Source organism: Dipodomys merriami, unplaced genomic scaffold (genome assembly GCF_024711535.1).
Source record: "Dipodomys merriami isolate MVZ:Mamm:240054 unplaced genomic scaffold, mDipMer1.0.p SCAF_56, whole genome shotgun sequence".
Classification (NCBI taxonomy): Eukaryota; Metazoa; Chordata; class Mammalia; order Rodentia; family Heteromyidae; genus Dipodomys; species Dipodomys merriami.
This window is the reverse complement of record NW_027206135.1, coordinates 83,608-100,846: the sequence shown is the minus strand read 5'-3', so window position 1 is coordinate 100,846 and position 17,239 is coordinate 83,608. Positions and strand designations below refer to the sequence as shown.

The 17,239-nt window shown below is 42.1% G+C and overlaps 1 protein-coding gene across 1 annotated transcript in view; it reads left to right on the top strand.

Moving 5' to 3' along the window:
- LOC138812149 (GMP synthase [glutamine-hydrolyzing]) overlaps nt 1-5,691 on the top strand; it is a 38,310-nt gene extending 32,619 nt beyond the window's left edge. Inside the window, exons 13-16 of the mRNA XM_070000075.1 lie at nt 732-847; nt 2,955-3,085; nt 3,936-4,108; nt 5,566-5,691. Coding sequence (XP_069856176.1) covers nt 732-847; nt 2,955-3,085; nt 3,936-4,108; nt 5,566-5,667 — 522 coding nt within the window. The 3' untranslated portion in view covers nt 5,668-5,691. The remainder of the gene's footprint in view (nt 1-731; nt 848-2,954; nt 3,086-3,935; nt 4,109-5,565) is intronic.
- The last annotated feature ends 11,548 nt before the right edge of the window (nt 5,692-17,239 follow it).

The window sequence follows — 17,239 nt, the reverse complement described above, 5'->3', positions numbered from 1 at the left end:
TATGTATTTTTTGGTCCATTCATCAGTTGATGGTTACTTCATTATGCACTTAGGTTTAAGTTAGTTTTTAGCTTACTTTTAAACATGTTGGTAAGTGTCCATGAATTGTTTTTGGTTCCCACTTTATCTTTTATCAGTAAACAAGTTAGGTTGGCCAGTCATAGTAGGGAAGACATTTGAACTGAAATTCTAGTGAACTTCTGAGATATATTGACTGAATTCTGTACCATGATGCTTTAAAAACGGATTTAGGTCTAGTTTAATGTGGGATTTTAATTTGGGATTTGTTTAAATCACTAGAGAAATATCTGGAGTACACTTTTAGAAATGAGCTGCATTTGGTGGTTCATACATGAAATTCCAGCTACTTGGGTGGTGACAACCAAGAGAATCAGGATTTGGGGCCAGCCAGGAAAAAGTAATACCCCATCTTTCTTAATAATCTAGGAGTGATGGTGCATACACATGATCTCAGCCTTGCACAGGGCCATAGGGAGGAGGGTTGTGGGCCAAAAATGAGGCCTAGTCTTGAAAGGTTTTAGAGCTGGCTCAAGTGGTGGTCAAGTACTTGCCTAGTAAGCACAAAGCCCTGAATTTACCCTAGTACCTCCAAAAAAAAAAAAAAAAAAAGGAAAATACAAACTTAATAGTGTCATTATGTATAAAGTATTTTTCATCCCACCTTTTGAATATGTAAAATTGTTAAAAGTGGTTGGTTTTATGTTTTTCAGGGTGACTGCCGTTCCTACAGCTATGTGTGTGGACTCTCCAGTAAAGATGAGCCAGACTGGGAATCTCTTATTTTCCTTGCTAGGCTCATACCTCGAATGTGTCATAACATCAACAGGTGTGTTTTGCTGGGCGGTTAGGTGGGGTGCGTGGTGAAGTGGAAAGGAAGGATGTGTTAATGGAGGACCACTCAAGAAAGGTATAAGTAAGAGATGGTAGATGGGAATCAGTGGCTCTCTTCATAGTTATACTTCTGATTATAATTCAGCACTTAGCTTATGGTTGTTTCTTTTTATTTCTCCTTTCTCTTTTTCTCTCTCTTCCTCTCTCTTTCTTTTGTGCTTTAGTGATGGTTGGGACAGGTGGGTACTTTACATTATCTTAGGTTATGATCCTTCATCACAGTGCAATCCTTTTGACATAAAACTGCTACTTAAGGAAGTGGAAAGGTATTTTATTTTAGTATAAAATATAACAGCATTAAGGTATATTTTCTAGGTTTGTGGCTTATGCTGTTTGGTTGGTTATTAGTCTCTCTGTCTCTCTAGAAGTATGGGGCTTGAACTTGGGGCTTTACATTTACTAGACAGAAACTGCTACTAGAGTCACATTTGTTGTGGTTTTGTGGTAGATTCATTTCTTGTTCAGGCTGTCTTGGGCTGTGCTCTGCCTACTTAGACTTCTTGTATATACGGGTGAGAGGTGCTTCCAGAGGTCTCAAGGCCTTTCTGCCTGTGCTGATCCAGAATCTCTGTCCTCCAGATCTCAGCCATGAGCAGTTAGTACCCAGCCATACAACTGCTTTTATGATGATGTGTAATTCTAGAATGATTGACAAAAAATTTGTACGTGTTACAGACTTAGAGGGATTTGTTGACTTAATAGAAGTCTGAGAAAGTAAAGAAGGCATATATATGACAGGTATTAAAATAGCTACATTTGAATTAGAGTTTACATTTTATGGACTGAATTTTCCTTTTATTTGCACATTAATTTCTTGCATTAGATATATTACCAGATGATTTATAACCTGTTTGCAACCAATCAGTTATGTTCACTTGCAGCTCAGAAATGTCCCTTGCTTAGTGGCAGATTGCAAATTAAATGCTCTTATTTCACAGTTAACTCTCCAATTTTCTTGATGCCTATTAGTCAGCTAACAACCAAAAATAATTACTTCAGACTTTATTTACTCAGGTTGGCCGCAGAAACTAGAAATATACTTGCTAGTGTTGTTCGCAAAGTCTTATGTAATTAAAGAGAATCTGTGTTTCTTCAGATAAAAGACAATACTTCCTAGAAGGACCCAAATGCAGAAACACTTTCTTTGCAATATACTCTTTAAGGATATTCATTTCCGAAGAATGCTAATATCTCTGTAAACTGTTTGTGCCAGTCCTAGGGCTTAAACTCAGGGCCTTGGTGCTGTCCCTGAGCACTTAGGCTCTACCACTTTGAGCCAGTATCACTATTTCCAACTTTTTGGTAGTTAATTGGAGATAAATATCTCACAGACTTTCCTGCCTAGGCTGGCTTTGAACCATGAAACTCAGATCTCAGCCTCCTTCATAGCTAACTTTATATGTCAGAAATTTCCTTTTACTGTTTATTTCCATTGCTTTATTATGTTTTTTTTTTTTTTTTCACAGCAGTCTTGCAGTTTTGTCTCTATTTTGCTTTCGCTTTTGCTTTCGCTCAAGACATTCACTCTTTGATTAAACTTTCATGTGCTGGTTTCTTTTTCTCTGCCTTCTTGTTTTCTTTATCTGATATTTCTCCTCATATGTGGTGGTTCCTGCCAGCACTTGGCTTGTGGTAGCCTAATTCCAGTTCCTTCCTTTGTGTTCATGCAGCCTTTTGCTCTGGCACCTCCAAGGGTCCCTGGCCTGGGAAGGGTAGAGGGTGTTTCCTGATCCAGCATGTTTCATTTGATCATATCTACTTCCAGCAACAGGTCCTGGATGGATATGGAAGTATTGGGGACATTAAAGCCTAGCACATCACATGATAGGGTTTTCATAGTCACAATGCCTGTAGTATCCTGTGCTGTCACAGGATGTCACACATGGAGTTTAGGTTTACACCCATATACCATAGCCTCCTTCTATAATAGTATATTTTGCCTGTTTGGGAAAGTTGAAGCGAGGGGAGAGGCCTAACTATAAATGTCTTGTTTCTCACACTAAATGATTTCTCTATGACTTCTATCTCTTTCCTTGTTACAGAGTTGTCTATATCTTTGGCCCACCGGTCAAAGAACCTCCTACAGATGTCACTCCCACCTTCTTGACAACTGGGGTGCTCAGTACTTTGCGCCAAGCTGATTTTGAGGCTCATAACATCCTCAGAGAGTCTGGTAAGTTGGCTTTTGGCTTATCACTGCACACTGACTAGTGTCTGGAAGCTTGACATTATGGTGTCTAGTAACTGGATGTAGTGTTTGCCTTTCTGGACATTGCTGTTATATTTGCAGCAGATGGCTCCATAACACGGCCTTCCACACAGAACTCACCTCTGTGGCCGTTGGCGGGCCAGGGTGGCCTTGCTCACAGCAGCAGCAGGCACCAGCTCTGCCTGTGTAAGCTCCCAAGTATCCTTACTGTCCATTTGGTGCATGTTAGTTTTGTGGTGTGTGTTGATAAATTGTCCTGTTTAAGGTTTCCCTGAGGGCACCTCAAATGTGGGTTCCTAAGCATAAGAAGGCCACGATATCCTTCCAGAGGAAATCTGTGTGGTAGATAACCACATATAAGTTGATGCATGAGTTATGGTGTTACTTGTGGTTAGTTTAATGTTGGTAAATCTACAATAAATATTAATATGTCGTTAAAAAGAATTCACATAAAACATGATTATGTGTAGATGAATTGGTGAAAATGTGACCAGAGGCTGCAGGAGGCTAACCCTGATTTCTTGTAGTGTTTGTTCTGTCAGTGTTTATAGTAAGGGTTGAGTACAGTGATCCCTCACCTATCACAGGAGTTATGTGCCAGAGACCCCCACGACAGGTGAGGGATCGCTATTTATGTATTTTAAAGCCCGAGCTAGAGTGAACTGCAGTATAGCAAGGGATGACTGTATAGCTACCCCTACCCTGTGCCACATTGTTGCACTGATCGAGTTCTGTTCATGCCCCAAGGGTGTGCCTAGCTAGGTTGGGATGCGTTTTCTAGGTGTGGTGATAGGTGCTGTGTTTGTTTCTCTAGGGTATGTTGGGAAAATCAGCCAGATGCCAGTGATTTTGACACCATTGCATTTTGATCGGGACCCACTCCAGAAGCAGCCTTCCTGTCAGAGATCTGTGGTTATTCGGACTTTCATTACAAGTGACTTCATGACTGGTATACCGGCAACTCCTGGCAATGAGATCCCTGTGGAGGTGATTGATGTATTTCTTTTCTAATGTACATTTTCAGTACTCATGACATTTTATAGAGACTGGGAGAGATAGTACAAAAATTAGTATTTCTGGGATTTTTTTCTATATTCATAAGATACACACGCGCGCGCGCACACACACTATACTGGGATTTTTTCTATATTCATAAGATACACACACACACACACACACACACACACACGAGTACACACACGAGTACACACACACACACACACACACACACACACACACACACACACACACACACACACGAGTACTTAATCCAGAAAAAGGCCTTAAATTTAATATGCCCTACAGATTCTGGGATTTTTTTCTATATTCATAAGATACACACGCGCGCGTGCACACACACACACTATACTGGGATTTTTTCTATATTCATAAGATACACACACACACACACACACACACACACACACACACACACACACACACACACACACACACACACACACACACACACACACACACACACACACACACACACACACACACACACGAGTACTTAATCCAGAAAAAGGCCTTAAATTTAATATGCCCTACAGATACCTAATTACCATGTAGAAAGTAACCCATTGTAATCTGTACTTTTATCTCATCTTGCTAACCTCTACTTTACATTGCAGTCAACCCAGGTAAAGAAGAAAACCCTAGGAGTGGGCTGTAGGTGTGGCTCAGATGCTAGAGCTCCAAAGTTTGCCAACTGGAAATAAAACTGAAACTGTTAGTTGGGCCATTGCTCCAGCACAAATTTGACAGTTCTGGTTTAAGCTAGTAAGCTGGCTCAGTGAATATGCCTCTGCATCTGCCAGAGTTATGGCCAGTCACATGACCAGATCATCAATGTCAGTGACTTTTAGAGTGCATCATGTGACACTTTGGTGCTCTCAGCTATGTGTTGAAGCCTTAGATAGTCCCCTATGCCCTCCCCTCCCTTTGTGGGCCTTGAACACTGGGCACTGTCCCTGAGTTCTTTTGCTCAAGGCTAGTACTCTACCACTTTGAGCCATAGCTCCACTTTGGGTTTTCTGGTGGTTAATTGGAGATTAGAGTCTCATAGACTTTACCTTCCCTGGGCTGGCTATGAGCCACTATTCTCACATATCAGCTTCCTGAATAGCTAGGATTATAGACATAAACCTCCAGTGCCTTAGATAATTTAAAACAGCCATTTACACACTTAATGTTAGATAACTGTAGGTGATTTCAACACTTGTTGGGGCCTGGTAACAAACTCAGCTTGCAGACCAGCATCTGTCTGTGGATGATACTTCAAATAGTATGACTAAGTTACTACTTTGTATAGTAAGATCAGGTTCACTGTATAAGTTAAGTAACCCTATTTGGTATACATGGAAGGTAATCTATTTCACTAAATAAGACTGGATATACAGCAGATGCTGATTATTTCACTGGTAATCTTTCTTCTATAACAGGTGGTGTTAAAGATGGTCACTGAGATTAAGAAGATTCCTGGTATTTCTCGAATTATGTATGACTTAACATCAAAGCCCCCAGGAACTACTGAATGGGAGTAATAAACTTGGTCTTCTGTTAAAGTACCACGTGCAGTTTAAATTCATTAGAAACTGTTACTGACATGTAGTGCTGGGAAAGTCAGGAGCAGCCCCATCACATCCAAGTTCTCCACAGCAGACAGACATCTGTGGCCAAGGAGCTGATGGGGGGACCAGCAAAGGAACTGGGAGCTGAGGAGGAAAAGTGGCTGAGGGACTGGGGGCTGAGTGGGAAAAGTGGCTGAGAGACTGGAGCTGAGGGGGTAAGTGGTTATGGGACTAGGGCTGAAGGGGTAAGTGGTTATGGGACTGGGGCTGAGGGGGTAAGTGGTTATGGGACGGGCTGAGGGGGTAAGTGGTTATGGGACGGGCTGAGGGGGTAAGTGGTTACGGGACTGGGGCTGAGGGGGTAAGTGGTTATGGGACTGGGGCTGAGGGGGTAAGTGGTTATGGGACTGGGGCTGAGGGGGTAAGTGGTTATGGGACTGGGGCTGAGGGGGTAGTTTCAGAACTGGGAGCTTGTATGGGTAGATCATGGGAGCACTATACCTGTGCTCCATCCCATCTGTACTGCTTTGCCTCTGCCTCACTGTTCCTGGGTAGGGTCACTGTAGAATTGACATCTTGGTGCAGATGGCTGACTGGTATGGTAGCTGGCTTCTGCCTCATGTGGCAAGTATTATACCATGTCTTCTTTTGCAAACCCCTTTATTTCTCTAGAGAGCAGGCAGGACACGTCAGGTACAGGTGTGGGTGAGCCTGTTCCAGACCCTTGCTCTAAGTCCTGGGCCTTCAGTATGAGAGCTACCCTAAGATGGAAAGCAACAGGAGTTTGCTGTAGTGCCACAGCAGGAAGAAACTGAAAGGTCTTCAAACCGTGTTCCACGTAGGTGCCATCTACTAATTATCACTAATGAGGAGCACACTTCATCTTCTCAGCTCCCGCAGTCTGCAGACAGCATTCTTCCAGCCCCACAGGGACACGTGGAGTAGAGCAGAGGGTGTTCAAAGGAGAGTTAGACTCTTTGGCTGTCAGGAGCTCTGAGGTCACAGCTGTGGGAATGCATACCCTAGCTTGCAAACCCCAGAGGGAAAACAGTTACTGTACCTAGAGAAGAGTTCTAATATCTTTCAAATCTAGTCTATAGGCAGATTTATCACTGCTCAGAAGTCTTGACAAGGCTTAATCCAAAGCTAATCCTATAATCCTTTCTACTAAGCTGTAAGAGGATTCAAGGACTAGGCTGGGCAGGACTTGTTGCTGTGGGTGACCGTTTCTAACAGGTCTTTCACTACATTTAGATGAGCATGATGAAAAGCCAGTAATAGAATTAAATTTTGCAGGGCTGGGAAGATGGCTCAGTGGTAGAGCGCTTGCCTTGCATGCCTGAGGCCCTGGGTTCGATTCCTCAGCACCATATAAGCAAAATGAAAAAAAAACTGGAAGTGGTGCTGTGGCTCAAGTGGTAGAGCGCTGGCCTTGAGCTGAAGAGTTGAGGGACAGCGCCCAGGCCCAGAGTTCAGGCCCCAAACCGGACCCCTGCCCAAAAAAAAAGAAATTTTGCAGAATTATCAGGGTTTTGGTTTTTTTCTCACCAATTTACCATCTGTTACCTGGTTTAGAAAATCTTTTTTATTAATCAGGTTTGGTTTTGTTTGTGGTTGAGTGGTAGGTAAAGCACAGTAGAATGCAGGACAGAACTAGCTTTTCATTCTGGGCAGTCTAGAGGACACTTAGCAACTACTGCAGGACTAGCAGACTCCATCCATATCTGCTGTCACAGCCTTCTGTACCTTCCACAAGGAGACTGACTTCTGTGTGAAGGGCTCACTCCATCCAGATAAGAGATACTATAGCAAGTGATATCCTGGCACTGTGGTGTTCATGGATTTAAGGAAGGTTTGTAGTGTGTTATTTTAAAACTAGAATGGACAGGGCTGGCAAGTTGGCTCAGTGGTAGAGCGCTTACCTTGCATGCATGAGGCCCTGGGTTTGATTCCTCAACACCACATAAGCAAAAAGAAAAAAGCTGGAAGTGGCGCTGTGGCTCAAGTGGTAGAGTGCTAACCTTGAGCTGAAGAGCTGAGGAACAGCGCCCAGGCCCAGAGTTCAGGCCCCATGACTCGACCCCCCCAAAAAAAAGAAAAAAAAACTAGAATGGACAACCTATAAAATGCTGTACATTTATGTTAATGTGTGAAAAAGTTCCTTTTCTAGCAAAAATGTCTTATTCTTGTATTCAAGCAAATGATAGGAATTTGGAAGAATAAATAGGACACGTAACACTGCTCCCCTGAGAAGGATTGTACATCAGTGCTAAGTCACAATAGAAGCAGGGACAGAGTCCCCGAGTCAGGATGGAAGCAGGGTGTGCTGCTCATTGATACTGACTCATGATAGAAGCAGAGGTCTGTTGCTGCTCATTGCATCTTGATGACAGTCATAAGACACATTAGATAGAAAGCTCTGAGAAAAAAAATTTGCTTAATTTAGTTTAATATTTCTTCTGCTAACCACCTTTTTATATAAAACTTAGTGGAAAAGTGATTTAACTAGGACAACACACCTTTACCTATTTGATAACGATTTTTTGGGGGGGTCGGGGGTTGGTTGTGAGGCTTGAACTCTGGGCCTGGGCGCTGTTCCTCAGCTCAAGGCGAGTGCTCTACCACTTGAGCCATAGCACCACTTCCAGTTTTCTTGTGATTTATTGGAGATAAGAGTCTCATGGACTTCTCGTTGCCCTGGCTGGTTTTGATCCGAGATCCTCAGATCTCAGCCTCCTGAGTAGCTAGGATTACAGGTATGAGTCACCAGTGCCCAGTGATACGATTTTTAGAGGTCAGTGTGTGCTTATTAGCACTCTGATATTTCAGTATTTGGTATTAGGAGAGAGATAGGACATGATAGTGTTTGTATTTAAGAAAGATGATAATGTTGAAGTGTTTGAGGTGTAATTCAGTGGTTACTTTCTTAGCACATAGCAAGGTTCTGGGTTCAATTCCCAACACATCACATTCCAAAGTTAAAAAAAAGAAAAGCACTGCCTATTGTTGAAAGAATTGGCCAGAGATTATAAAGCATTATGAATAGTTTGGAAGGAAAAATCAGTGCATGCAAAACACAGTGCATATAAAATACACAGGAAAAATAATATGCAGAATACACAGAGAGTGCCCAACCCCCTGAGGGCTGGCTTCAGGTTTTTTTTTTTCTTTGTTTGCAGTTCTGGGGTGAACCTAGGACCTTACATCATGAAAGGCAGGCGTTCTAACCCAGGGATCCTCAGGGGAGATGCAGAGAGGGCGGGGAATCACAGGTGTTGGGAGCTAAGGACCATTTCTGGGTGGGACATTTCAGGAACTGTGATCCTGTGTCTATTTTGACATTGGGGGAGGTGAAGGAGCAGCATCCATTCATGGTGGACAGAAGAGGGCGATGTTTCCTCATCTTGTGTTTGAATGCAGAGGGGTCCTTGGGAATTCTGGCTGGGAGTGCTGTGCATTGTGGGGATGGGAGGTGGGGGGTGGGGGGAACCTTCTTGTGGCTCCCAGTAGGGCTGCTTCTCACTTTCTTACCTGGGAAGAAGGAATTAAGTTACAGGACCAAACAGTAATCAACATCCAACACCAGCCTGTCAGTGGAGGTGTGCTATTGGCAAGTGGAGGGAGCCACTCTGAGGCAGAGCACAGTTCTTGCAGGCCTGTGCAGGTGAGTGTAATTCCCATTTCCTGACTTCCAACCACAAGTCTGCCCAACACGAAGACACTCGTTGCCTCCTTACCTCCCTGTCCTTGGTGGGACTCCTTCTTATAGTTTGCCATACTCAAAGGGCACTTCACTCTTTTTAAATGTTTTTATTATAAAATACTATACAGAGGGGTTGCAGTTACATGAGTAAGGTAATGAGTACATTTCCTATCGAGCATCGTTACCTCCTCCTTTGTTTTTACCCTACCAGTGCATTTGAATCTTGACTTTCTCTAGATGATAACTGGATTGAAGTATAAACACTGCTTTACATATGGGATTATGATTCTAAGAATGTGGGGCGAAATCAATGTTCTTTGCTTGATATACTTAAGTATTGTTTAAATTCTGTCTTCTGTTAGATTGGTATCCGCAACAAAAATGAATCAATATGACAAGTGGTCTTGATGAACAGCATAATTGCTGGTGATTTTTTTTTTTAAGCCAGTCCTGGGCCTTGAACTCAGGGCCTGGGCTCTGTTCCTGAGCCTCTCTGTGCTCAAGGTGAGCGCTCTACCACTTGAGTCACAGTGCCACTTCTGGCTTTTTCTGCTTATGTGGTACTGAGGAATCGAACCCAGGGCTTCATGCATGCTAGGCAAGCACTCCACCACTAGGCCACATTCCCAGCCCATGCTGGTGATTTTTTTGAAGGACACTTTTAGAATTAATATGTCCATTTTCTCCAAAGGGAAAGTCAGAATTCCCTCTTGTGAAAGGGATGATGTATCTTGGATGTATTTAAAAGTTTTATTATTAGCTAAAACTATGGTTCTCCCTCAAATGTAAGAATATGTTAATGATTTTATTTAATTTAGAAATGAATGGGGATCAAGGAAAGTTAAACCAAGTTCAGAGAACCAGATCAGTGTACAGTGATGAAGAAGGCTGAGAACCAGCTGTTCTCAACCTGCTGGGTTCCTCCCATCTGTGGCCTCTCTAGTAGGTAGGATTCTAGACATCTGCCACCACTCCTGGCTTGTATTTGAGACAGAATCTCTAGTTTTTGCTTGGGGAGAGGGGCATCTCTTAAACTAATATCCTCCTGTCTTTAGAAAAACTCAATTAAAAAAAACAAATGAAGGTTTCTTTCTTTACTACATTGGAAATGTTTTTTAAACACATTAAACATTCTTACTTCATTCAGCCCCACTGTATGCAGATTATCTGCATACGTTTCCTTCAGTTTTTAAAGATGGTACAGACATACTCCTGAAACAGAACAAAGCTTAAAACTTGGTCTTGAAGCCAGGAGGGTCAGCTGTGAGACTAGAAGTAGGACTGTTGAGGAGATGAAGAGGAAGGGAGTCACTTAACATTTATGTTCCACTGACCCTGGAGAAGAAAATGGAACATGTATGATATTGTACCTCCTTTGTGCCCTTTGTTCTCTACTTACTACTTGCCTCAGATTCCTGTGGACATGTTGGGTGCTCCAGTATTTGCATCTGTGCTCTAATACTTGCATCTATACCAAAGTTTAGTGGAGTTTTATTTGGAGGTGAACAAAAGGAAAAGGTGAGGTAGAGAAAAGATTTATAGCCAGGCTCAGGTAGCGTTCATGCCTGTAATCCTTGCTACTCAGGAGGCTGAGATATGAGGATTGCGGTTGAAAGCCAGCCTGGGCAAGAACATCTGTGAGACTCCTATCTCCAATAAACTGCTCAGAAAACCGGAAGTGGTGTTGTGTTCAAGTGGTAGAGCCTTAGCCTTGAGCTGAAGAACTGAGCTGACCCACAGTTTAAGTCCCACGACCATCCCCCCCCAAAAAAAATTATAATTATTGAGAAGAGGAGCACACTACCTGATTTTTCCAAATATATCAACATGAAGCAACTTGGGAGGAAATGTCAGAATTCCTCCTAACTATAGAAATACAGTGGCAACTCAAAATGCAGTAAAAGGACATGTTTCAGATAGCACCAGATCTGTATTTACTCAAGGCGCAGGGAGAATGCCCCAAGTCCCTGTAGTGAAGGTATTACTGTGACTTCCTTGGAAAGGGACATAAAAGGGTTTTTCTTCCCTAGTGTTTGCCTTTGCTTTGTAAGGAGCATTATTGAAATCTCAGAGAACCACACCTGAGTGGGGGAGGGGGCAGAGTGGGTCCTGTAGACAGTCCTCCAGGCGTACATGGTACAGGTCTTCTTAACTTGGGATTCTTGTGCTCATAGTGCTACAGACAAATCCAAGGTTTCCTCTGCAAGCCCCTTTTTCTGTAAGTGGTGAAAATTAATTCCATAAATAATGTTTCAGTAGCGTCTGGGGCGGTAGTGGTTTATATTGGTAAAAGTAGCCGTATTCCAGGCATCTTAGAAATACTATAGCTTAGTCACGACATATTCTTTAGACTGCCAAGTTCTGAGAAGAAAAGAGAAAACCTTATCTGTGTGGGTCGTTGACTTGTAACCTGGTCTGGTCTGAAGAGAAGAGCATAGTCAAGTTGAATGAGAGCAGAGGAATAAAATGTAGTGGAAGTTGTGCTCTGGTTCAAGTGGTAGAGTGCCGGCCTTGAGCTGAAGAGCCTAGGGACAGCACCCAGGCCCAGAGTTCAAGGTCTACGACCGACCCTCCAGTTTTGGGGCCTGAACTCTGGGCCTGGGTGTTGTCCCTCAGCTCTTCAGCTCAAGGCTAGCGCTCTACCACTTGAGCCACAGCACCACTTTCGGCTTTTTTCTTTTTTTGCTTATGTGGTACTGAGGAATCTTAGACCACACATCTCCTGTGATGATGGTTTTAAAAGTATATGTGGTTCAGGTAGTTTTTCAACAAATGATCACTAGGAGAACATGACTGAATGAGGGGAATCTGTGTCAGTTAGCTGTGTTTGAACACCCAGATAAGTTAACCATCTAGGTCTCAAAGTACAGTTTTTATCTTTTCTTCATAGAATCAAATGTTGCTCCCCAACCTCACCTCTGCTTCAGTGGCCAATGGCAGAACGGAGACAGAGCTGGCTCTGTGAAAACAGTTGTGGAAAATCATGTTGCTTTATTGCACACAGAAATAGAGAATTCTGGGTCTTACATTGATGGATGACGCTCATGTGGAAGTCTCTTCTGGCAAGTTGAGCAGCTAAAAAGAACCTAACGAGCATCAATCACATCTTATGTTTTTTATCTTATACAAAAAAAAAAAAAGTAAAATCATAACGACCCAGAAAAACAGTCTGACCAGTCTAATTCCTCTGAAACAGAAGTCTCCAGTAAAGTCAGCCAGCAGTTTCTAGCCACGTTTCTCCTTCACTGGAAATCCTGATGGAATTGCTGTGTGAATGGTGCCCTGAACGAGCACGTTGTTCTCTTAGACATCAAGCTCCATAACTCAGTATATCATTGCATGCCACTTCATTTTCTAGTTACTTTCCTTAGTTTTGTCCATTTGTAACATCTAAAAGATCATTTCTTGGCAGGAAATGTATGTTGTGGTGCATGAATATTCCTGCACAATGTGATGTGTGCAGTGCATACAAGAACTATAAACTGAACCAGAGATTAGAAATATTTGCAGCCAATTTACAAAAATGCAAAAGTTCTTGAAAATATTACTGAACAAATACCACTGGGAAGGCTGTGCGCATATAAATTAGAAATTTAAGAAACCAAACAGATCACTCCAGCTCTGCAAAATTCCAAGTTTTTTCCTGCATAATATTATTTCTTTTGTTTCTTAACGTTCTTTCATTGCCTTTTCTCATTATAAAAACATTAGTACAACTGCAAATAAAATCAAAACAAATATAAAGAACATAGTAAAGAATACCTATTAGTTACTCCAATGACTTAGGTAACCTGTCAGATCATTTTCTCTCTCTCTCTCTCTCTCTCTCTCTCTCTCTCTCTCTCTCTCTCTCTCTCTCTCTCTCTCTCTATTTAAATATAAAAGCCGCACCCGTTCTTTTGGAACTTATAAGAAGCATTATGAAGCCCCTTTTATTGGATATTAGGTTATTTCCAACACGTTGCTGGTACAATACTGAATAAAGTGGCACAAACTTAATCTCTTGCAGTTCTGGTTTACCTGGTCAGGTATTAGTTTCACTGATGTGTTAAAAATCCCAAAGCCTCTTTTTTTTTTTTTTTTTTTTTTTTTTGTGCCAGTCCTGTGGGCTTGAACTCAGGGCCTGGATGTTGTCCCTGAGCTTTCTTATTCAAGGCTAGTGCTTTCCAACCTGAGCCACAGTTTTGGTTTTTTGGTGGTTAATTAGGAGTCTCACAGAAGGCTGGGATGCAGCTCAGCAGCAAAGTGCTTGCCTAACAGGTGCAACTCTCTGGGTTTGATCCCCAGTACCAAAAAAGAAAAGATGAAGCAAAATACAGTTAAACCCAAAACCTCAACAAAAAGAGTCTCTCAGACTTTACTGCCAGGAAAGTAAGCCTATTTCTTAACTACCTCCAAAGCCTCTCAGTAACTTGAATTTCTTAACAGTACGTTGATGAAAATGAATTTTATTTTTATTTTTATTTTTCATGTCTCTTTAAGATATAGGTAAACGATAATATAAATACAGGAAAATTCTTCTAAGCAAGGATTTGTTGATTATTGGAGCTGTGCATTAGTATAACTGGTATGTATACCTTTCCTAAATAAAAACAGCAATGTGAGCATATCTAATTAGGTAATATATTCTTCTGTCTTTAAAAGGACAGTTATGTGTAGGAAGTGAGGAAGTAGCTAAGTATTTCCATTCATCTGCTGGCACAGCATGAGCATTCATTCCCTATGATACATCATCTTCGCATCTGTCTCAATGCTGAGGAAGTTATGCTCAGAAATATAAAAGGCAAGTGACATCTCCCAGTCCGCCCTGACCAGAGGATGGTGGTCCTGTCCTCAGGACGGCTACCCTGCTCATACTTCCCAGAGTTGCAGTAGGTACACCTGCAGTGGATTTTGGGCTTGAGTTTTATTTGAAGTCATTTAATACCTTTTAATTGTGTTTTTCCTTTGTTAATAAGATGTTTTGAGAATCCTGTGGGCTCAGCTGTGTCTGCTTAAAGGCAAATGCAAGTCAGGCTCTCAGGGAATCTTAAGTATACAATATAGAATGAGGAGCAAGATGGAAACACCCAACTCACTATCAGAGCCAGCAAATGGTGTGTGCGGTGTAAACGACCATGGCCATTTGTACCAACATCCACTGTTGTCTTTAGCTTACGTCTGGTTTCTTGAAGTCAAGAGTCATGGAAATAGTAATCAGGGTCAATATATTATGGACAAAACATCTCACCTTGTTAGTTAGCAAAATGTGCACCACCAGCTCTGCAGGATGTTACTCAAATGTCATCACATTTGGAAAGCCTCACCTGAATGAATACTGTCTAGCTATGAGGACACTCAGTGGAGAAAAGGCTGCTTGCTATAAGTTGCCATGCTTTGCAGGAGCCTGAAGACTCAAAAGGTGAAAAGAAGGCCACTAAGTAGCTGGAGCTGGAGCTTACCATCCTAAGGGATAAAACCTGTTTTTTCTCTCCCAGGACTAAGACCAGATGTGGGCTTGGGTGTCTGCACTGTAGCAGGTTCTTTATGGAGCCAGGATTTTCTTTCCACTGGTCAAGAAAATGGTCACTAAGTGCTACTAGGAAAAAATGAAGTTGAGTAGATCCATCAGTGATGCCATGAAGAGACCTCTGCAGGGCTACAGGGTGCCCTCGGCAGCTGAGTAATAATCATTTTTAGCTTGAACAGCGGCAGAATGGCCCAGGCCAGGGTCGGGACCTGTTCTGGAAATAAAATATTTTGAACATCTATACTTTCCTTTATGCTTGATGAATCACTTGGCTATGGGAAAATTTTACTGAGACTTTGAGCATCACAAGCAGTTGGTACTAGATGCTGCTTCATTGGTTGCCTCAATGTGAATTCTAGTTCCTAACCTAGAGCAAGAGTTCTGTGAGAGCAATGCCGCTGTGTGGAGTACTAGTTTTGTTTTTTATATTTATTTATTTGTTTGTTTGTCAGTCGTGGGGCCTGAACTCTGGGCCTGGGCGCTGTCCCTGAGCTCTTCAGCTCAAGGCTAGCTCTACCACTTGAGTCACAGGGCCACTTCTGGCTTTTTTTCTATTTTATGTGGTGCTGAGGAATAGAACCCAGGGCCTCAAGCATGCAAGGCAAGCACTCTACCACTGAGCCACCTTCCCAGCCCTGGAGTACTAGTTTTGAACTATTAGTATAACTTCACATGACTTGCATTAATGATTTCTCACGGTCCCTAGCCTGTGTGTCCTCCGAGGATGCAGGAAATCAGTTGGGGTAAACATGCTGCCCGTGCCCTTCCCAGCCCACAGGGGAATTACTCACACAGCTGCCATCTGGTAGGAAAGGAGGAGGCAGAGTGAGAGAATCTGTCCCACCCCGGTCCTGACCAAGGCCATGGTGGCCCTGACCCTTTCCACTCCAGGGCAGGTTGTCAGGCTCTTGAGGAGCAGTTGGCCACCCAGTGTGTCCTTGTGTTTGGATGAAGGGAAACTGAGCATTCTGGAGCCAAATGTCCAGAGAACCAGGCTTTAAGTCTTGTCAGCAATATTGTGGCAGTGGAGGGAAATGGAGGTGAATGAGACATTTGATAGGGGTTTTCTTAACATATTTTCTGGTTTGCAGTGGCTGTTCATCCTAATGGAAATATACACATTCAAGAAAGCTTTAAGTTACTCATAATTTTAGAAATTTATAGAGGACAGTTCTGGATGCTTCCTTGTTCTCTTACGTTCCTCATAAATGTGAGCAAATGTTTGTCTAGAACATGATTTAAATTTCTCACCCTTTGTATAACTAGATCTTAGTTGATTTAAAAATTACTTACTGTACCTTTCATTTCCTTCTACTATAAAACCATAATTGTACATGTTAATTTATGTGGACCTAAACTGCCCACCGTGAAATATGTATTTTAGAATAAAATCTCATGATTTAAGAGTTTATACAGTCTTTATGTTCCTGATTCTTTGCTGTATTTTACTCTGAACAAACTCTATGAGTATATACTCAAAGTGAGTATATACTTTTAAAAAATTAGCACATATTATGCAAAAGGAGTTTGTTGTGCGCTTTCCATATATGCATATAATGTGCTCGTTAGATATTGCCCTCATTAGTTTCCATGTCCTTTTTTGCTATTATAATGGGTTTCATTACTTATTTCCATAAATTGCAAAGAATTTCAATTATACTCCGCTCTTAATCACTCTTTCTCCCTCTTATCAGTTCCCTTCACCAGCCATCCCCATTTACATTCATGTAGTTATGTAATGGGAGCTGTTTGAGGAGGGGAACACTTGGACTCAACTAAGAAGATCTAGAGAATCCTGTTCACATTAACCCCACAGGCCTCCCTTCATGACCCCAGAAGTAGTGCCTCCTGAGTATAACCAACCTTTATGTTCTCATTGTAAAGGAGGTTGAGAAGGGGAAGAATGGTAGACTGGGAATCAAGGTAAAATAACGGAGAAACATTTGGGAATGTTTGAGGAGCAAGGCCACTCAGAGTGAGTTGGTGGGGTTGGGAAAGATAGGGAAGAATGATGGAAGGAATGATGATCAGAATGCATTGTGCTCATAAACTGACATGTTAAATTGAAACTTGTATAAAGATAATTTTTTTTTCAAAAGAGGAGGAAGAGGTGGGGTTTTGCTTTGCTGCATGACACTTGTCAGGTACGCACAGGCCCCTGGGTTCAATGGCCAGCACAAGGAAAGGGAAAGGAAAGAAAGTAAAGAAGAAATAGGAAAAGGGAAAAAATAGGAAAGGAGGAAGAAATTCTCTGGAGAAAATTAAGAATAGGATCCTGAGTCATACAGAGAGCCCAGGGCAGGACCTCATCTAGCCATAAGGTGGAAGAAAAG